Source organism: Oncorhynchus mykiss, chromosome 3, assembly GCF_013265735.2.
Source record: "Oncorhynchus mykiss isolate Arlee chromosome 3, USDA_OmykA_1.1, whole genome shotgun sequence".
NCBI classification, from domain to species: domain Eukaryota; kingdom Metazoa; phylum Chordata; class Actinopteri; order Salmoniformes; family Salmonidae; genus Oncorhynchus; species Oncorhynchus mykiss.
The window spans coordinates 75963748-75985200 of record NC_048567.1 but is presented as its reverse complement, the minus strand read 5'-3'; the positions used below and the strand labels follow the sequence as shown (position 1 = coordinate 75985200).

The 21453-nt window shown below is 41.6% G+C and overlaps 1 protein-coding gene across 1 annotated transcript in view; it reads right to left on the bottom strand.

The window, feature by feature from the left end:
• The window catches only part of LOC110504803 (anion exchange protein 3), an 81330-nt gene extending 61735 nt beyond the window's left edge, over positions 1-19595 (bottom strand). Inside the window, exon 1 of the mRNA XM_036975226.1 lies at positions 19493-19595. Coding sequence (XP_036831121.1) covers positions 19493-19546 — 54 coding nt within the window. The 5' untranslated portion in view covers positions 19547-19595. The remainder of the gene's footprint in view (positions 1-19492) is intronic.
• Between the last annotated feature and the right edge of the window lie 1858 nt (positions 19596-21453).

The following is a 21453-nucleotide window of genomic DNA, read 5'->3' as shown; positions in this document are numbered from 1 at the left end:
TTAATCCCCTTGGCATTTTTCCTATTTTGTTGCCTTTCAACCTGGAATTAAAATTGATTTTTGGGGGGTTTGTGTCATTTGATTTACACAACATGTTGAGAGGAATTACGATGTGGGGAACAGAACTCCTCGCAATCAGGTTGGCCCTCGAGGAGTGGTGCCACTGGTTGGAGGGCGCACAACATCCCTTTCTCATCCTAACAGATAATCTTAATCTGGAATATAGAGGTGACAAGAGGTTAAACTCCAGACAAGCCCGCTGGGCTCTCTTCTTCACACGCTTCCATTTTCATGTTACTTACATCCCCGGGAAAGAAAAACGTAAAAGCTGATGCTCTCTAGTGCCAGTTTGACCTTCCTACCATTAACTCAGACCCTACACCCATTCTTCCTTCCTCTTGTATTATGGGACTGGCACAGTGGGAGGTTCACTCTGCCATACAAGAAGCTCTAACCTCAGAACTGGCTCCTCCTGAGACACCAGCTAGTAAGAGGTTCTGTATTTATTTTCTTAGTCAACATTGTGTTCTGTTTCTTTATGGCACCGAAGGAGATGAATCAGAAGAGAAGGATATACTTCAGATGCCCGACAAGGCCCTCATCCCCGTCATTCGCAGAAAGAAGAGACGGAGGTATCAAGGACAAAGTTCTGGGTGCCTTGTAAGTAGGTAAGTAGTGTAATTCTCCGGAAATTTTCCATGGGAAGTTAAGCCCTGGAATTTTGTGAATTTTGCTTGAATTCATCAACAAAATGTTTGCTTATAACAGTGAACCTTTGTTGTGGGATACACATGAGGCAATTCTAGGTCTTGTGGCATATTTTGGTTAAACTATCCCCAATTCAATGGAACTGCAACCCTCTGCATGCACAGTACATTCTAACATCACATGTACAGTGCACTCTTCCATCACATGTATAGCTGATTCTCAAGATCTTGCACACTAATGAGATATTACTGAGCCCACACGACTACACTGTCTAAGCCAAGGACGACATGCTTTCTGGTACGTCTTGATTACAATACTGGGTGGGGTGAATATATTTTATATGACATAATTTTATGTTAACTAGTAAATAGTAGCCTACAGCAAACTGTGTTTAAATAATTTCTAACTTGTTAACCTCTCTAGGGTAGGGGGCAGCATTCGGAATTTTGGATGAAAAGCATGCCCAAATTAAACTCGGGCCCATAAGATGATATGCATATAACTGGTAGATTTGGATAGAGAACACTCTAAAGTTTCCAAAACTGTTAAACTAGTGTCTGTGAGTATAACATAACTGATTTAGCAGGCGAAAACCTGAGAAAAATCCATTCAGGAAGTCGTTTTTTGGGGGGTTTTGTAGTTTTCTATTCAATGTCATTACAGTATCCATTGACTTAGGACTCCATTTGCAGTTCCTATGCCTTCCACTAGATGTCAACAGTCTTTAGAAATCGTTTCAGGCTTTTATTCTTATAAATGAGGGAGTAAGACCAGTCTTAACGAGTGGACCCTAACGGGACGCCAAGTTTTTTCAGGCGCATGTGCATTACTCGTTTACCTTTTATATTGACGACGTTATTGTCCGGTTGAAATATTATAGATCATTTAGGCAACAAAAAAAAACACCTGAGGATTGAATATAAACATCGTTTGACATGTTTCTATGAACTTTACGGATGCAATTTAGATTTTTTTTATCTGATTGTTTTGACTGAGTTTGAGCCTGTGGATTACTGAAGAAAACACGCTAACAAAACGGAGGTTTCTGGATATAAAGAGACTTCATCGAACAAAAGGAACATTTATTGAGTAAATTAATGTCTTCTGATTGCCACCATATGAAGATCAAAGGTAAGGGATTCATTTTCTCTATTTCTGAGATTTGTAACGCTTCTGCTTGGCTGGTTAATGTTTGTAATAATTTGTCAACTGGACTATATTCTGGGCTAGGTATGTTCTGGGCTAGGTATGCTTTCGCCGAAAAGCATTTTATAAATATGACACTGGTTGGTTTGACAAGCAGTTAATCTTTAAAACCTATGTAAAATATGTTTTGTTTTCAGAATTTTTTATATGAGCATTTCTGTAATTGAAACTAAACTAATTAAAAACGAATTAAACTTTTGTTATTGACCAAATACTTATTTTCTCCCATAATTTGCAAATAAATTCATTAAAAATCCTACAATGTGATTTTCTGGATTTTTTCTCCTAATTTTGTCTGTCAAAGTTGAAGTGTACCTATGATGAAAATTACAGGCCTCATCTTTTTAAGTGGGAAAACTGGCACAATTGGTGGCTGACTAAATACTATTTTGCCCCACTGTATTAGTGTCACGCCCTGACCTGAGTATTCTTTGTTTTCTTTATATATTTTGGTTAGGTCAGGGTGTGACATGGGTGATGTGTTTTTTACTGTCTAGGGTTTTTTGTAGGTTTATGGGGTTGTTTACCATCTAGGTGTTTATGTATGTCTGTGGTTGCCTAGATTGGTTCTCAATTAGAGGCAGCTGTTCATTGTTGTCTCTGATTGGGAACCATATTTAGGCAGCCATCTTCTCTGGGTATTTCGTGGGTTATTGTCTGTCTAGTTGCCTGTGTCTTCACTGTTTATATATAGTGTCACGTTTTGTAAGTTTGTTTTAGTGTTCCTTCTTCATTAAATATAGAACATGTATTCATATCACGCTGCGCCTTGGTCTCCTCCATTTGATGAACGTGACAATTAGAGTGGCCACCCTTGGCATTTTTCCTATTTTGTTGCCTTACAACCTGGAATTAAAATATATTTTTGGGGGAGGGGTTGTGTCATTTGATTTACACAGTGCCTACCTTTTTGAAGATGCAAAATATTTTTTCTTGTGAAACAAACCAGAAATAAAGACGAAAAAACTTGAGCGTGCATAAACTATTCACCCCCCCCCCAAGTTAATACTTTGAAAAGCCACCTTTTGCAGCAATTAGAGCTGCAAGTCTCTTGGGGAATGTCGTCTCTATAAGCTTGGCACATCTAGCCACTGCGATTTTTGCCCATTCTTCAAGGCAAAACTGCTCCTGCTCCTTCATGTGGAATGGGTTCCGCTGGTGTACAGTAAATCTTTAAGTCATACCACAGATTCTCAATTAGATTGAGGTCTGAGCTTTGACTAGGCCATTCCAAGACATTTAAAATATTTTCCCTTAAACGACTCGAGTGTTGCTTTATCAGTAGCTTAGGGTCATTGTCCTGCCGGAAGGTGAACCTCCGTCCCAGTCTCAAATCTCTGGAAGACAAACAGGTTTCCCTCAAGAATTTCCCTGTATTTAAAGCAACCCATCATTCCTTCAATTTTTATCAGTTTCCCCACAGCATGATGCTGGTGTTCTCGGGGTGATGAGAGGTGTTGGGTTGCGCCAGACATAGCATTTTCCTTGATGGCAAAAATATCAAATTTAGTCTCATCTAACCAGAGTACCTTCTTCCATATGTTGGGGAGTCTCCCACATGCCTTTTGGTGAACACCACATGTGTTTGCTTATTTCTTTCTTTAAGCAATGGCTTTTTTCTGCCACTCAGCCGTAAAGCCCAGCTCTGTGGATTGTACGGCTTAAAAGTGGTCCAATGGACAGATACTCCAATCTCCGCTGTAGAGCTTTGCAGCTCCTTCAGGGTTATCTTTGGTCTCTGTTGCCTCTGATTAATGCCCTTCTTGTCTGGTCTGTGAGTTTTGGTGGGCGGTCCTCTTGGCAGGTTTGTGCTGCCATATTCTTCCCATTTTTTTAAATAATGGATTTATTGGTGCTCTGTTCAAAGTTTCAGATTTTTTTATAACCCAACCCTGATCTGTACTTCTCCACAACTTTGTCCCTGACCTGTTTGGAGAGCTCCTTGGTCTTCATGGTGTCATTTGCTTGGGGCCTCTGGGGCCTTTCAGAACAGGTGCGTGTGTATACATATACTGAGATCATGTGACACAGATTGCACACAGGTGGACTTTATTTAACTAATCATGTGATTTCTGAAGATAATTGTTTGCACCAGATCTTATTTAGGGGCTTCAAAGCAAAGGGGGTGAATACATATGCACGCACCACTTTTCCATTTTAAAATGTTTTTCTTTAACTTCACCAATTTGGACTATTTTGTGTATGTGCATTACATGAAATTCAAATAAAAATCCATTTAAATTAAAGGTTTTTAATGCAACAAAATATGAAAAATGCCAAGGAGGTGAATACATTTGCAAGGCACTGTACCTAAATTACCTCGACTAACTGGTGCCCCCACACATTGACTCTGTACCGGTACCCCCTGTATATAGCCTCCACATTGACTCTGTACCGGTACCCCCTGTATATAGCCTCCACATTGACTCTGTACCGGTACCCCCTGTATATAGCCTCCACATTGACTCTGTACCGGTACCCCCTGTATATAGCCTCCACATTGACTCTGTACCGGTACCCCCTGTATATAGCCTCCACATTGACTCTGTACCTGTACCCCCAGTATATAGCCTCCACATTGACTCTGTACCAGTACCCCCTGTATATAGCCTCCACATTGACTCTGTACCAGTACCCCCTGTATATAGCCTCCACATTGACTCTGTACCGGTACCCCCTGTATATAGCCTCTACATTGACTCTGTACCTGTACCCCCTGTATATAGCCTCCACATTGACTCTGTACCGGTACCCCCTGTATATAGCCTCTACATTGACTCTGTACCTGTACCCCCTGTATATAGCCTCCACATTGACTCTGTACCGGTACCCCCTGTATATAGTCTCCACATTGACTCTGTACCGGTACCCCCTGTATATAGCCTCGCCATTGTTATTCTACTGCTGCTATTTAACTATTTGTTACTTTTATTTTCAGTTTTTTACTTAACACATTTTTCTTAACTTCTTAAAGCATTATTGGTTAAGGGCTTGTATAAGCAAGCATTTCACCTGTTATATTTGGCGCATATGACACAAACAATTGATTTGAAGTGTGTGTGTCTGTGTGTCAGTCAGGGTTTGGTTATTTTTAAGCATGACAGTGACACTCTGGATGTGGTCTTTCTTCTTTGAGTTACCCTGACACAGAACATGACTGGATGCCATCCCTCAAATCTGTACTGATGTCTTTACGCTACAGGCTAATGTCCAAAAAACTACTGGAGATGCTTCACTCTACAAGGTCTGAGTAGAATCTCCTGGGGTCCAGGAATTTTTTTAAACAAGTTAATTTTTTCACTTGACCAATTTGGACTATTTTGTGTACGTTTATTACATGAAATCCAAATAAAAATGTATTTAAAAATGTTGTAATGCAACAAAATAAGAAAAAAACAGCAAGAGGGGTGAATACTTTTGCAAGGCACTGTATCAATACATACACACAACATATTCCGGGCCTTCCTTTCACACCGATGCATTTCCTAATGAAGCCGGTGACGGAGGTGGTTAGCTCATCGATGATATCGAAGTGTGATATTGATGCTATCGTCAAGATAGTATGTTCATATGAGTAGAATACTGTACTGTCAAGCTCACTAACACAGATGATCTCTCTGTAAAATCAAAGTAATTCAAATCAAATTGGTCACATACACATGGTTAGCAGATGTTATTGCGAGTGTAGTGAAATGCTTATGCTTCTAGATCCGACAGTGCAGCAGTATCTAACAGGTAATATCTAACAATGCCACAACAAAACCCAATACCTAACAAATTCCACATCAAAACCTAATAATACACAGATTCTAGTAAAGGAATTGGATGAGAATATCTAAGTATAAAATATATGGATGAGCAGTGACAGAGGAATTCCCTGTTCTTCTGGGTGTCCACAACTGTAACTACACATTTCCTACTTGCTCTGTTTTGGACTCAAGGTGCTGGCACACCGCCATACATACGGCACAAAAAAAGTCAGATTGGTGTGATTCACTTTTCTGTTTGATTAATGTTTTGTCCAGTTTGACATGTTCAAACTGCATTCATCGGGTTGAGACAATGTGCAAGTGTCTTTACTGTTCAGGCACACAAGCATGTGTTCTAAATCTCTGCTTCAACTGAGAAAAGGACACCTGTAAACAAGCAAAAGCACAACTTTGAAGTATATTGCTTTTGACAACTATCTATACTCAACACAAACATGTGGGCCTGAACAGTGCCGTCTTTTCGGCACACACATTTTATCTGTCCATTGTATGAATGGCAATTGAGCGCAGTAAAAAGGTTATGGATTGCATTTACATTTGTTAAACAAGCAAGACAAACAAGAATGGATGGCGCTGGGAATTCAGGAGAGGCCTACAGATGTGTTTGTACTCTCTTCAATAGGGCTCTGAGTAAACTGCAGACAGAAGACTGCAGGCTGTGCCAGATAAGAGATGAGAGTACACATACAGCTAGCAGACTTCTCCATTCCCACAGCTGGTCTTCTGGAACCTATATAACATGTTCTTCCATCCAGCATCACCAGTTAACAATGATCCATCTTGGGCACACATTTACCTAATCCAAGTATGTGGTCACAATGTGCCCTCTCCCCCCCCGCCGCACATGCTAGCGTGGGTGAACCTGCGTTTGTTTACACGGCCGTAATGTCTGTGTTTGATGTTGCCTTGTGTATATGTGTCAACCTGCCATGTACATCACCATTGCAAACCCAGTCCCAGCTGGTTCCTGGGGATAGGGCATGTGTTTCATTTAACCCCCCCTGTTGCTATCCCTCGCCCATCTGCAAGTTCTGCAGGCTCTAGTTTTGTCTAATCTTATTGTCCAATCGTGTGGTCCAGTGCTTCAAGGAAAGACCTAGTTAAGCTGCAGCTGGCCCAGAACAGAGTGACACATTTTGCTCTTAATTGTAGTTCCAGTAATTGTAGTTCCAGTAGTGAGCTACATGGTAAAACAGTAGTGTGTAGTTCCAGTAGTTAATTACAAATTTTACAGTGTAGCTAACGACTGAAAATATTACCACGTTTGACTATAATTTAAACTACCACTAAGCTACACCATCGCACGCTAAGGTGGAGCCTATGTCTCTTTTGGTTAAGCTTGACTGCTCTTTCAACCTTCACCTCAGCTAGGGTGAGGTGGGCTACACTGTAAAAAATGAGCCACGGGCTTAGTAAATATTGCAAAAGAAAATAATAGATTTTTACTTCAAATAATACGTTTTTGGTTTTACTTACATTTTTGAATACATTTATTTATATTTGTGTTGAAAGACTGGCATTTGCAAATAAAAAATCCAAGGTAATGTGCTGCTAAATTTGAACAAATATTTCTAAGTCACAACTTAAAAATATGATATTCAAATTATTATTATGTTGGACTGACATGACTGACAGATCTAGTTATGAACTTCAATTGTGCTCGGAACATTTCAACGGACATCGTCTTGATCATTCTCCTCTGGAACGGCCATGTGGCAGGTAAGGACCAAATTATCACTTGGAATCTAGTTGTTTCGATCGCTCTCCACATATTTTAGAAGAAATGTCAGAAATATTGGAAATATTGGTGGAAAACGTTAAATAATATTCGAAAAGCCTTTAGCTAGCTATATTGCCAGAGTACGTTTATATATTTTCACGTTGATAAGCTAGCTAGTTAACGGCCATGATGTCTGTATAGTTAGCTCGTGGTGGGCATGCTACTACCTAGTTAACGGACGTGATGTCTGTATAGTTAGCTTGTGGTGGGCATGCTACTAGCTAGTTAACGGACGTGATGTCTGTATAGTTAGCTTGTGGTGGGCATGCTACTAGCTAGTTAACGGACGTGATGTCTGTATAGTTAGCTAGCATGCTACTAGCTAGTTAACAACCAAATGGATTGACCACGTTAGGCAACAAAAAGTTAACACGGAATTCCGGAAAATAAAACAGCACAGTAACACCTTCACAAAAATACATAGGGTATACTGTATGTATTTAGTTTCCGGTATTAAATGCAATTATTTGTATAACATATTATAGTGCAACACCAGCCAGGAAAGAAGACACATTGTGATCCGTGGCCTTCATATACCTCGGTGAGAGGGTTGAAGACCTTATTACAGAATACAAGGTAAAGGTTTTTATTTTTGTATCCTTATTTATCTCGAAATGAGGCATCTTCATTTGTTTCCCTCTCCTCAAGATGCACAGATAATGTAACAGCCTAATCTGTTATTTCTTAATTTTTTCACTCCGGATGCTGACGACACCATGATCCGAGAGGACCTCGTTCAGCATGTGATGAAGGTGTTCACTGTGAAGTATCTGCACAAGAATATAGAGCATACGATCTGCATCGAAGGAGCATAGGTCCTGGCTGGTATTCACAGTATTGCACAGTCATGTACCTTGCTTTTGGGCCTCATCTATTGCTTAAATCTAAGGTACCCCAAGAACTGAAAGATGCCTTTGAGGTGTTCCAAAAACTATTCTTGGAACTTGATGATCTCAGGACCTCCCCACACGTCCAAGCTCTAAAGATGAAGTTACTTGTTTTCAGAGATATCTAAAGATATCTATGAGAAATCTCAAAGGGCCACTCACAAACTGTGGTCTAAACCCTACTTAGAAAGCTGAAAAGCTAGATGCTAGGTGGTATAGGAGCTACAGTTTACATGATGCTCCTTTTCAGGTGAAGTTATACGAGACATTGTCAATTCCTGTTTTAAAAAACAGCTTTGTTTTAAAACGTACTTCATATGCAATAGTGGATTTCTGAGATTATTTGTAGTCAGGTACAAGCTATCTGGATGTAACTTTACCTAAGGAGGCAAGGTGGAGGTATACCCAGAATATTAATCCTGTCAAAATAATATGTCCATATGGGCTTCACTTGTGGAGTCAGGTTTAAGGGACAATTTGGCATATATTTTGTAACAAAATGTGCAATGTATGTTTTGAAAACCCATGTTTTGATTAATCTAAAACAGTTTGAATGAGGTTGTATCCTCATTTTGTCCTATGTGTAAAGTCTAGATACATTGTTAATTTACGTTTCTGTTAAAGTATTGCTTTGTTAAGGGGCACACAGACCACCAGAGAATTCTTGCCAAAATGTACAAAATGTGAGGTCAAAGTGCTAATCCCAAACTATCACCTAAACTTTATGCAGGTGTGAAGATCTGAAATTATTTGTAGTCTGGTGCAAGCTATCTGGATGCAACTTTACCTAAGGAGGCAAGGTGGAGTTATACCCAGAATTCTTACAGATTACAAAATAATGAACTCTCCACAAATGCTAAAAGAGTAGGGTTTAAGGGGCAATTTGAGATTGAAGTTTGAAGAAAACCTTTATTCAAAATTAAAAAGGTGTTGAAGTTGAAAAACGATTATTTTTGCATATTCCCTTGTATAGAAATATATATTTTTTGGGGTAAATTATTCCAAGTATATTGAGGTAACTATTTGTTTTTTTAAGTATAGTTGTGAGTATATATTTAATTAGTAGGAAAACAACTTAAATACATTTTACTAACCTGAGTACCATACTTAACTGAGCAAAAAACATAGAATATCAATTACGATACTGAATAAATTCAGCAAATTAAACGTACAATATTAGTTCTGTAACTGATTACATTAGGTATATCAAACTTATAAAACATTAGCTCTGGGACTTGAAGGACTTCAGCAGGTCAAAAGAACTGTACTGAACCTGATCAAATTAAGTTGAATGAAAGCAATTTGAGATCCAGTTGTATGCACTTAATATATTTGAGTTTTAAATGCACTAAAAGCAAAGTATGTTATACTTAAAATATCCTCCTTGTTGGATTTACTTAAAAGGTTGATGCAAATAGTTACCTAGATTTTTTTAAGTAAAAGGGGCACAATATATTTTAGTGTGAGGTGGTATAGTTTGGGGTGGATGAGGTGAGGTGATATTTTATTAGGATGCCAATTAGCTGCTGCTACTCTTCCTGGGGTCCACACAAAACATGAGTGGTGTAGCTAACTACTGGAACTACACACTACTGTTTTACCATGTAGCGGTGTAGCCAATTACTGGAACGACAAACAACTTTTTTAGCTCAAATAAAATATGGGTGAAGGAGCGGCAGGTATCCTTGTGGTTAGAGCGTTGGGCCAGTAACCGAAAGGTTGCTAGATCGAATCCCTGAGCTGCCAAGGTAAAAAAATCTGTCATTCTGCCCCTGAACAAGGCAGTTAACCCACTGTTCCTAGGCTGTTATTGTGAATAAGAATTTGTTCTTAACTGACTTGCCTAGTTAAATAAAAAGGTTAAAAAATAAAATATTATTAACATCTCAGGTAAGCAGCACTGGGCATTCTTCCATCCAACTTCTACATAGCTAGTAGCTCCTACGATTCAGTGTCATTCATAACATTCTAAGAAATTGCATACATACCGTAGAATGATAAATCATGCAATTATTATTATTCAAGCTAATCAAAAGCATGTAGCTACGAACGCCTGTTCTCGCCACTGTCAGTTGAATTAATCTAACTTTCTTTCATGGCAACTCATAAGCAGGCCATGTCATATTTGTTTCATAGTCAATATATAATCATATTTCATGACATGTAATGAACAACCACAATAACAGTCTGGTGTTAAACTTTCTGCATTGTATTGACGTATCCTGAAAATGACATCTGTTGCTTTAGAGTGAATGGTCATATCTCAGTTATTGTTTTCATATCTACAATAAATAAGCTATTTTCTTTACTTTCAGATAGCGAGCTGATCAAGGGGTCAGGTACACTCCGATAGGTGTCTGCATCACATACAGTTCTACATCTTCTACACATGCATCTTCTATTGACATTATCTTCTATTGTTTGTCCTCATATGTCTGTCTTTCAGCATAAAGCATTCTATAGCCAAGTGTGGACACCTGGTGAGACTACACACACACACACACACACACAATAACAGTCTCTCTCCTTCACTTCATCCCCCTTCTCCCTAAATCCTCTAGGTTATATCAGCTGTGTTGGTGAACCCCTCCCGCATCTGAACTGGCTGACACAGACGGCACAGCGTGATCATAGGTGAGAGGTCACTTGGTCGGGTCAACAGGAAGTATTATTAAAAGAGATGCTTTACATTGAAATACAGATAGAGATGTAGTCGTCCCAGAGTTAATGATCCAAGGTCAGTTTTGCATTTCACCTCCTGATGACTGGCCATGTTAGAATAAAAAAGAAACAGGCTTAATCATGCATCCATCTGTCTCTCGTCTGCAGGTATGTTTTGATGTGCGAGAGGAAGCCAGTCCCGTCATCGCCACCTCACCAGCTCTTAAAATAACTTTCGGGCCAACTGGGGGCCCAGTTAAAATAACCTTCGGGCCAACTGGGGGCCCAAGGCTGGTTAGGAGACACCACATAATTGTGATTAACTGAGAGAATATTAGGGTACCACTGTAATTCATTAATCATATGCTGTCTGCCGCTGTTCTTACCTCTTTCCCTTTTCTGTCTTCTACACCTCTCTCCCCACCTCGTCTTTCTGTCTTCTACACCTCTCTCCCCACCTCGTCTTTCTGTCTTCTACACCTCTCTCCCCACCTCGTCTTTCTGTCTTCTACACCTCTCCCCACCTCGTCTTTGTCTTCTACACCTCTCTCCCCACCTCGTCTTTCTTCCTCATTTGATAATGCACACCGTAAGTGTGTGTGTGTGTGTGTGTGTGTGTGTGTGTGTGTCTCTGGCTGTGTGAGTGTGTCTCTGGCTGTGTGAGTGTGTCTCTGTCTGTGTGAGTGTGTGTGCACGCACGCACGTACGCGTGCTGGAGAGAGAGATAGAGAGATCGATCATGTGTGGCCTGCTCAGGCCAGAATATTGCAGCCGAGTGGTTCAGTAGTTACAGTTCTAAACATATTGAGGAATTATCTAAGAATGCAGAGACCCCATATATAAATACACAACATACAATCTTTCGCTGAGACAGTGGTAATGAGGGATTCTGCCAGACATACAGTGCATTCAGAAAGTATTCAGATCCCTTGACTATACAGCCTTATTCTAAAATGGATTAAATTGTTTGTCTTCCAGCATCAAATCTACACACAATACCCCATAATGACATCACAATACCCCATAATGACATCACAATACCCCATAATGACATCACAATACCCCATAATGACATCACAATACCCCATAATGACAAAGAAAAAACGTGTTTTTAGACATGTTTGCAAATGTATATAAAAAATAAATATCACATTCACCTTGCCCTCCAGCCGGCAAATCGAATGCTGTGATGTTTTTACTGTTAACGACCTATTGGATGGAAACCTAGCTGAGTGGTGGGCACAAATTAAACTTCAGAGCTTGCCAGAGTGATTTTGAGCGAGCACAACTGCATTTCCGCACACAGTAAATTAATTTGAGAGCAGACATTTTTTTGTTAGCCTGACTCAGAAATTACTGCACTCTCACAAATACGCCGCATCGCCACATGGATGTTTTCTCTCCCTCTCACTCCAATTTTCAAAAATCCATTTTCCTCTCACAAATGCTTACTATAATTGAATAATAGGAGGAAATTCTAGCCAATGAACATAGCCTGTAGCAGACCAACTGAAATGCAATTGGTCAGGTTTTTGGACCTTTTGGTTAGCTAGTTTCTCTACTGAAAAACTAACCAACTAGCAAGCTAATCAAAAAAGAAAGTAGTTATTTGGTATTCTGTTATTAAAGAAGGCTATTGATGAGGTAAGCTAAGTTAACATCAACTATCTAGGAAGCTAACTAGCTAACGTTTGATATTTTTTTTTTTCACCTTTATTTAACCAGGTAGACTAGTTGAGAACAAGTTCTCATTTGCAACTGCGACCTGGCCAAGATAAAGCATAGCAGTGTGAACAGACAACACAGAGTTACACATGGAGTAAATAATGAACAAGTCAATAACACAGTAGAAAAAAAAGGGGAGTCTATATACATTGTGTGCAAAAGGCATGAGGAGGTAGGCAAATAATTACAATTTTTCAGATTAACACTGGAGTGATAAATGATCAGATGGTCATGTACAGGTGTGCAAAAGAGCAGAAAAGTAAATAAATAAAAACAGTATGGGGATGAGGTAGGTAAAAATGGGTGGGCTATTTACCGATAGTCTATGTAACTTTTACTTAGTTTTTGTTTAGTTACAATAAATAAGAATGACTTCAAACCATTTCTCTCTCTCCGTCCCTCTTTCCATGCAGGTCCACTGGCACTAATATGTGGTAGTGAAGTTGTTTTCTCCTCATCTGACAGAGACAGGAGATACATTCCAAGTAGGTTACCTTGGCTCTTCTCTATGCACAGCACTCTGGGGACTTCCTGCAGGTAACCATGACATCCACCAATCATCCCCCTAAATGAATCATTAGTGGTACCGAGAGTTCCTCTAATTTCTTGGACACTGTATGAAGACATTGTGCCATAGGACATTTGTCACGTAGAGAAGATGATGACCAGCTGCTGTCTATTTGTTAGAGAATATGATTCTATTCAGAGGATGGTTCTATACTGAATGTATGTGATAGTCATTGCTAAACAATATGAGTAGTGTAGATAAGGGATGAAGTGAACCTATAGGAGGATAGCTCTTCACGAGGTGGGTTGGATATGAAATGACAGCAGGCTGTTCAATACTGAGCCATGCTGACTGACAAGTTGTGTGGATTGGTACAGGGCAACTCCACAATAACAGAGTGAGTTGTCTTGAGACTGTATGTATGTCAAACAAACCAATGATTGCAAATTATTTAAAGTAGTTCTTGTGCATAGAGTTGTATGGTTTTTCCACTTGGAAATCATTGGTTTTTGTTTGACATACAGTACATTTTAAAGTGAAAAATCTGAGCATCAGCGTCATTCTGTACCATTGAATTGCACTACAGCTGGGCTCAGTCCCACATTGCATGTTATCGCTTATTTGGCAAAATTATTATCCATAGGTTCCTCTTTAGATACAGCCTTAAAATTGACTGTTAAATTGAATGCAACATTAAGATGTTAAAACATTTCAACTCCAATTGAAATCTGACATCTTGTTTTCCTCCCTCTCTCACTCCAGTTGTTCTCAGAAGACAGGTCAGTGTGTGTAGAGAACACGTTTTACCTGGTGGAGTCAGGTTTCTACTTCATCGCCCTGGACCACGACACCATCAAGGCAGAGGACGGAAGGTTTAGTGAGTCCGCAATCTTATGCCTAACACCAGCTATACCCAAACAGGGGTACGCACAATGCCGTCAGGGTACACCAAATAAAATGTTGATTCACATTTTCAAACAGTCCATTTTGATTTCCCAACGGGGCTATACATTTGGGTGATGTTTTTTTCTCGACTGAGAAGCCTCGTTTCACTGCCAAAAATACAATTAAACCATCTAGTGTTCAGCGAAATAACAAGCAAAAGCCATGACAGGGAGACATAGTGGAGTGGTAATGCGAGTCCCGACGCCAATTGGGTACCCTGCAGCATCTACCGAGAGGCTCTTGGGTACCCTGCAGCATCTACCGAGAGGCTCTTGGGTACACTGCAGCATCAACCGAGAGGCTGTTGGGTACACTGCAGCATCTACCGAGGCTGTTGGGTACTCTGCAGCATCTACCGAGAGGCTCTTGGGTACCCTGCAGCATCTACCGAGAGGCTCTTGGGTACCCTGCAGCATCTACCGAGAGGCTCTTGGGTACCCTGCAGCATCTACCGAGAGGCTCTTGGGTACCCTGCAGCATCTACCGAGAGGCCGTTGGGTACCCTGCAGCATCTACCGAGAGGCCGTTGGGTACCCTGCAGCATCTACCGAGAGGCCGTTGGGTACCCTGCAGCATCTACCGAGAGGCTCTTGGGTACCCTGCAGCATCTACCGAGAGGCTGTTGGGTACCCTGCAGCATCTACCGAGAGGCTGTTGGGTACCCTGCAGCATCTACCGAGAGGCTGTTGCTGCCAAGGTAATGCCTGGCAGCTTGAAAGACGTTTTGGACACTAAAGTGAAAATGGTTAACTTTGTTGAAGCAAAGGCCCTGAACTCTCGTGTATTTTCTGCATTATGCAATGATATGGGCAGCAACCATGTAAAGCTTTTACAACATACAGAAGTGTGCTGGTTATCAAGGGGGAAAGTGTTGACACTTACAAAAAAAAAAATTGAGACAAGCTTTCTTTACTGACCATAATTTTCACTTGTCTAACTGCTTGCATGACGACTAGTTTCTCACATGACTTGCCTATCTGGTGTTTTTTCCTCACCTGAATGATCTGAATCTAGGATTACAGGGACTCTCCGCAACTATATCCAATGTGCTGGACAAAATGAGGCTATGACTAAGAAGTTGGAGTTCTTCTCTGTCTGCATTAACAAGGACGACACATAGGTCTTTCCATCATTTTATGATTGTTTGTGTGCAAATGAACTCATGTTTATGGACAATGTCAAATGTGATATGTGAGCTGGGTGCACAATTATGCAGGTTTTCCCGAAATGGAAAACACAAACAACTGGATTCGTTATCCCTTTCATGCCCTGCCTCCAGTCCACTTACCGATATCTGAACAAGAGAGCCTCATTGAAATTGCAACAAGAGGTTCTGTGAAAATGTAATTTAATCAGAAGCCACTGACAGATTTCTGGATAGGGCTGCGCTCAGAGTATCCGATCTTGGCATTTCACGCTGTTAAAACACTGATGCCCTTTGCAACCACGCACCTATATGAGAGTGGATTCTCTGCCCTCACGAGCATGAAAACTAAATACAGGCAAAGACGGTGTGCGGAAAATGATTTAAGACTGAGACTCTCTCCAATACAATCCAACATTGCAGAGTTATGTGCATCCTTTCAAGCACACCCTTCTCATTAACCTGTGGTGAATTACTCACCATTTCTGATGAGCAAATAAGGTTTCATATGTAAGATGGCTAAATAAAGAGCAAAATGATTGTTTATTATATTATTATTTGTGCCCTGGTCCTATAAGAGCTCTGTGTCAATTCCCACGAATATGGGAAAGACCTTTAAACAGGTCAACATTGACAAGGCAGGAGGGCCAGATGGATTACCAGGACGTGTACTCCGAGCATGCGCTGACCAACTGGCAAGTGTCTTCACTCTCATTTTCAACCTCTCCCAGTCTGAGTCTGTAATACCTACATGTTTCAAGCAGACCACCATAGTCCCTGTGCCCAAGAACACTAAGGTAACCTGCCTAAATGACTACTGACCCGTAGCACTCACATCTGTGGCCATGAAAAACCTTTGAAAGGCAGGTCATGGCTCTAATCAACATCATTATCCCAGAAACCCTAGACCCACTCCAATTTGCATACCTCACCAACAGATCCTCAGATGATGCAATCTCTATTGCACTCCAGACTGCCCTTTCACACCTGGACAAAAGGAACACCTATGTGAGAATGCTGTTCAATGACTACAGCTCAGCGTTCAACACCATAGTTCCCTCAAAGCTCCTCACGAAGCTAAGGATCCTGGGACTAAACACCTCCCTCTGTAACTGGATCCTGGACTTCCTGACGGTCTGCCCCCAGGTGGTAAGGGTAGGTAACAACACATCCGCCACGCTGATCCTCAACACGGGGGCCCCGCAGGGGTGCGTGCTCAGTCCCCTCCTGAACCCACTGTTCACTCATGACTGCACAGCCAGGCACGACTCCAACACAATCATTACGTTTGCTGATGACAACAGCGGTAGGCCAAATCACCGACAATGATGAGACAGCCGATAGGGAGTAGATCAGAGACCTGACGGTGTGGTGCAAGGACAACAACCTCTCCCTCAACGTGATCAAGACAAAGGAGATGATTGTGGACTACAGGAAAAGGAGGACCGAGCACACCCCCATTGTCAACGACAGGGCTGTAGTGGAGCAAGTTGAGAGCTTCAAGTTCCTTGGCATCCACATCACCAACAAACTATCATGGTCCAAGCACACCAAGACAGTCGTGAAGAGGGCACGACAAAACCTATTCCCCCTCAGGAGACTGAAAATACTTGTCATGGGTCCTCAGATCCTCAAAAGGTTTTACAGCTGCACCATCAAGAGCATCCTGACCGGTTGCATCACTGCCTGGTATGCCAACTGCTCGGCCTACGACCGCAAGGCACTACAGAGGGTAGTGTGTACGGCCCAGTACATCAAGCTTCCTGCTATTCAGGATCTCTATACCAGGTGGTGTCAGAGGAAGGCCCCCTAGTCATAGACTGTTCTCTCTGCTACCGCACGGAAAGCGGTATCGGAGTGCCAAGTCTAGGTCCAGGAGGCTCCTAAATAGCTTCTACCCACAAGACTTCTGAATCGCTTCTACCCCCAAGACTTCTGAATAGCTTCTACCCCCCATAAGACTTCTGAACAGTTAATCAAAGGGCTACCCAGACTATTTGCATTGCCCCCCCCCCCCCCTCTGGAACGCTGCTGCTACTCTGTTATTTTCTATGCATTGTCACTTTAATAACTCTACCTACATGTACATATTACCTCAATTACCTAGACACCGGTACCCCCTGTATATAGCCCTGCTATTGTTATTTATTGCTGCGCTTGAATGATTTGTTATTCTTATCCCTTACCTTAACCTTACCTTGTCAAAAAAGTGTTAGGTATTTTCTTAAAACTGCATTGTTGGTTAAGGGCTTGTAGGTAAGCATTTCACTGTAAGGTCTACACACCTGTTGTATTCGGCACATGTGACAAATTAAATTTGATTTGACTTACCGCTAGCAGCATTTTAGCCAAATGATATAAGGAACTGGCAACTCGTTATCATTCTGAGTAATAAGGTAGGCCACTTGATTTCAACATCTGAACAAAGTGGACAGGTTAACATGCTTTTCAAACAGTTGGAGACAGACAGAAAGTTGTGTTCATAACAATTCAACTGTTCAACCTTGTTAGCTAGCGAATAGAGCCAAGTTGGCTAAACATGAAATATAAAGATGAATTGGCTAAAAATCACTAACACGTGGGCTTGTGATTTTTGGATGAGACCTGTGTTCATTTTCTATAGCCTGCTACAAGAAGCTAGTCATTATTTTTTATTTTTTTCTGGGTTCGCGCCCAGGCTTTGTCGTAACCGGCCGCGACCGGGAGGTCCGTGGGGCGACGCACAATTGGCCTAGCGTCGTCCGGGTTAGGGAGGGTTTGGCAGGTAGGGATGTCCTTGTCTCATCGCGCACCAGCGACTCCTGTGGAGGGCCGGGCGCAGTGCGCGCTAACCAAGGTTGCCAGGTGCACGGCGTTTCCTCCGACACATTGGTGCGGCTGGCTCCCGGGTTGGATGGCTACCGGGCTGGCTACCGGGTTGTATCGGAGGACGCATGACTTTCAACCTTCGTCTCTCCCGAGCCCGTACAGGAGATGTAGCGATGAGACAAGATAGTAGCTACTAAAACAATTGGATACCACGAAATTGGGGAGAAAAAGGGGTAAAATAAAAAAATATATATAAAAAAGTTTGTCATTACTGAATGACTAATGAATGTGTATCTGAAAGACAGATCAGTAAATATTGCAAAAAAAAACTCTGGTTAAACTATTTTGAAAAAAATGTGCATGACCTTTAATTGTACAACAACGTTAGAGAGAACATTAAAAAATTCTCTCTCTCATATATACACACACACACACACACACACATACACATTCTGCTGCAGTCACAAAAGATTCATTTAGAAATAGCTTGGGAGCAACTACAGTTGACTGACTAGCCTATATTCTACTGAATGTTCCTCCTGCTCAAAGCCAGAATACAGCCTTCATTATCTTGTTTACATTCCATTCAAAGGAAATGGAGACATCAGGTCAATCATTGACAGGTCATTTTGTTCTGCTTTCCTTTCATGTAGAAATGTCACAAACAGTTGGGAGATTAAAGAACTTGCAAGCTAAAGGAAATCCTTGATACAGTAGCTCACTGTATGCATGTCATTGATGTCTATTTACCACTGACCTTACAGGACAAAATCCCATAGAGACATTCAGCAGTGCCAGCATACCTACAGTATATCTATCCGTACACACACACACACTTTCTCCTCAGTGAGTAGTCGCAAATGTCATAGTGCATCTCACATGGCTTGGCATGAAACTGCACTACTGGTGGTTGCTTAGGAGACGCCGTAGCAACCCAGTCTAATCAGGGATATTTAAGTCAATCTACTTCACAACCTGAATTCTGTTGCCTTTTTCCAAATGTTTTTCAAATTTCTGCTCTGGGTATGACTTTATGGTAAGCTGGACTTCAGACAAAAAGGCAACAATTGAAATCGTGACTGATGAGTAAGAACTTGTTCAGTACACAAACTAGTGCTGTGTTTAGAGGGATATGTCGTGTTGCCAGAAAAGCAACTGGTTTGCATCCCTGCTGGGTGTCTGTGCAGTTGGGTAGCTGACCTGTGAGCTCATCTGCCTGTTTCCCTGTTGAGTTCCCAGTTGACTTGTATCTATGTTTCAGGTATTAGGGATGTTTATTCCTTCTATTGAGAGCTGCGAAATAAATTTCCTCTTGAAGGAAAATCAACATAATCAATAAATCAATCTTACCTGATGCAGGTTGATCAACACATCCTTGGCAGGGCCATGGCCTCCTGCAGCCATGGGGCCGGGGTCTGGGAGTGGGGAGGGGGGGGGGGGGGGGGGGGGGGGGGGGGGGCTAGGTGTGGTTGGGGGGGGGCAGAGGGGTGGGTGGACTTGGGAGGAGAGTAGCTAGACCTTGAGGACTGGGGATCAGCCCTTCTCTTTCACAGTGGGGGTTCCAGGAAGCCTGTGGGGTGGCATAACCTGTGTAGGCAAGAGAGAGAAGTGAGAGGTAGGTGGTGAGGGAACCTTGTTTAGCTTGGAAATAGGTCAACTGACACACACACACACACACACAACCCAACCATAACTCCAGCTGTAACCCTAACCATAACTCTTGATTTGCCTATATTAGCACTTATAACTTAATAAATTACAATATTGATTTAGTATATATTTATTTAAGGGTATACATATTTAGAGGTTGATCCTGTGGTGGTCTCTTCTCACAACAACAAGGCCTTATATTGGGCTTTATAGCCACAGCTCCTGAACATTTGGACCCACCTGTGACACTACTGAGCACTTTTTGTTGATTCTGGTAGTTTGGACTTTGCTGTGGGACCCCCCACATACAGTCTTAACAGCCTGTAGAAGTGTTATTGTTTTAACTAGAAGTTTATCAAACCTATGGGCCCGTGCACCCTGTCCCACTTGTGGGTAAGATACCTCAGTTCCCTTACCTTTTTTATTTTTTTTTATTTCACCTTTATTTAACCAGGTAGGCTAGTTGAGAACAAGTTCTCCTTTGCAACTGCGACCTGGCCAAGATAAAGCATAGCAGTATGAGCAGACAACACAGAGTTACACATGGAGTAAACAATTAACAAGTCAATAACACAGTTGGAAACCCCAAATCCAGTTGGAAACCCCAACTCTAGTGGAAACCCCAACTCTAGTGGAAACCCCAACTCTAGTGGAAACCCCAACTCTAGTGGAAACCCCAACTCTAGTGGAAACCCCAACTCTAGTGGAAACCCCAACTCCAGTTGAAACCCCAACTCTAGTGGAAACCCCAACTCCAGTTGAAACCCCAACTCTAGTGGAAACCCCAACTCTAGTGGAAACCCCAACTCTAGTGGAAACCCCAACTCCAGTTGAAACCCCAACTCCAGTGGAAACCCCAACTCCAGTGGAAACCCCAACTCCAGTGGAAACCCCAACTCCAGTGGAAACCCCAACTCTAGTGGAAACCCCAACTCTAGTGGAAACCCCAACTCCAGTGGAAACCCCAACTCCAGTGGAAACCCCAACTCCAGTGGAAACCCAAACTCTAGTGGAAACCCCAACTCTAGTGGAAACCCCAACTCCAGTTGAAACCCCAACTCTAAAGGAGTTGGCAAATAATTTGATTTCATTTAGAGCAACATTGACAGAATGAACAGAGTAGACAACTTAAACATTGGTGAACTGTATAACACTTAGAGGACTTGAAAGAGACTTTACATCAAACAAGAAAATGGGAGAGGCAAGTGTGATAGAAGTGAGTGAGGGCATATATGAGGAAATTGAGAGGTGGTACTGACTGGGTTATTATAACACAGTACAACCATGTTGATCTCAGTTAGTGCACCACATTCAAATAGCATGCACTTCATACAACACTTCATACAACAACAAGGCAGGTAACATTGTGAAATTCAATGACTGTAAAATGCAAGTGCAATAAATATGAAATTACATGAGATGTGAAACCATGACAGACAAGGACAGTACCTCTGTCCCAGTGAGGTCATTGACCCACATGTCACCCTGGTGCCCTGACCCTTCATACAGTAGGCTACATGGGTAATGTTTACTAGGCCATAACATGGAGAAGAAAAAAAATAATTCACAACACAATCATTCTTATTGGACATGTTCAGATTGTACCTCTTCCGTTGCACCTAAGCTTTAAAACGTTTCTTCAATTTTTGTCACTACTGACC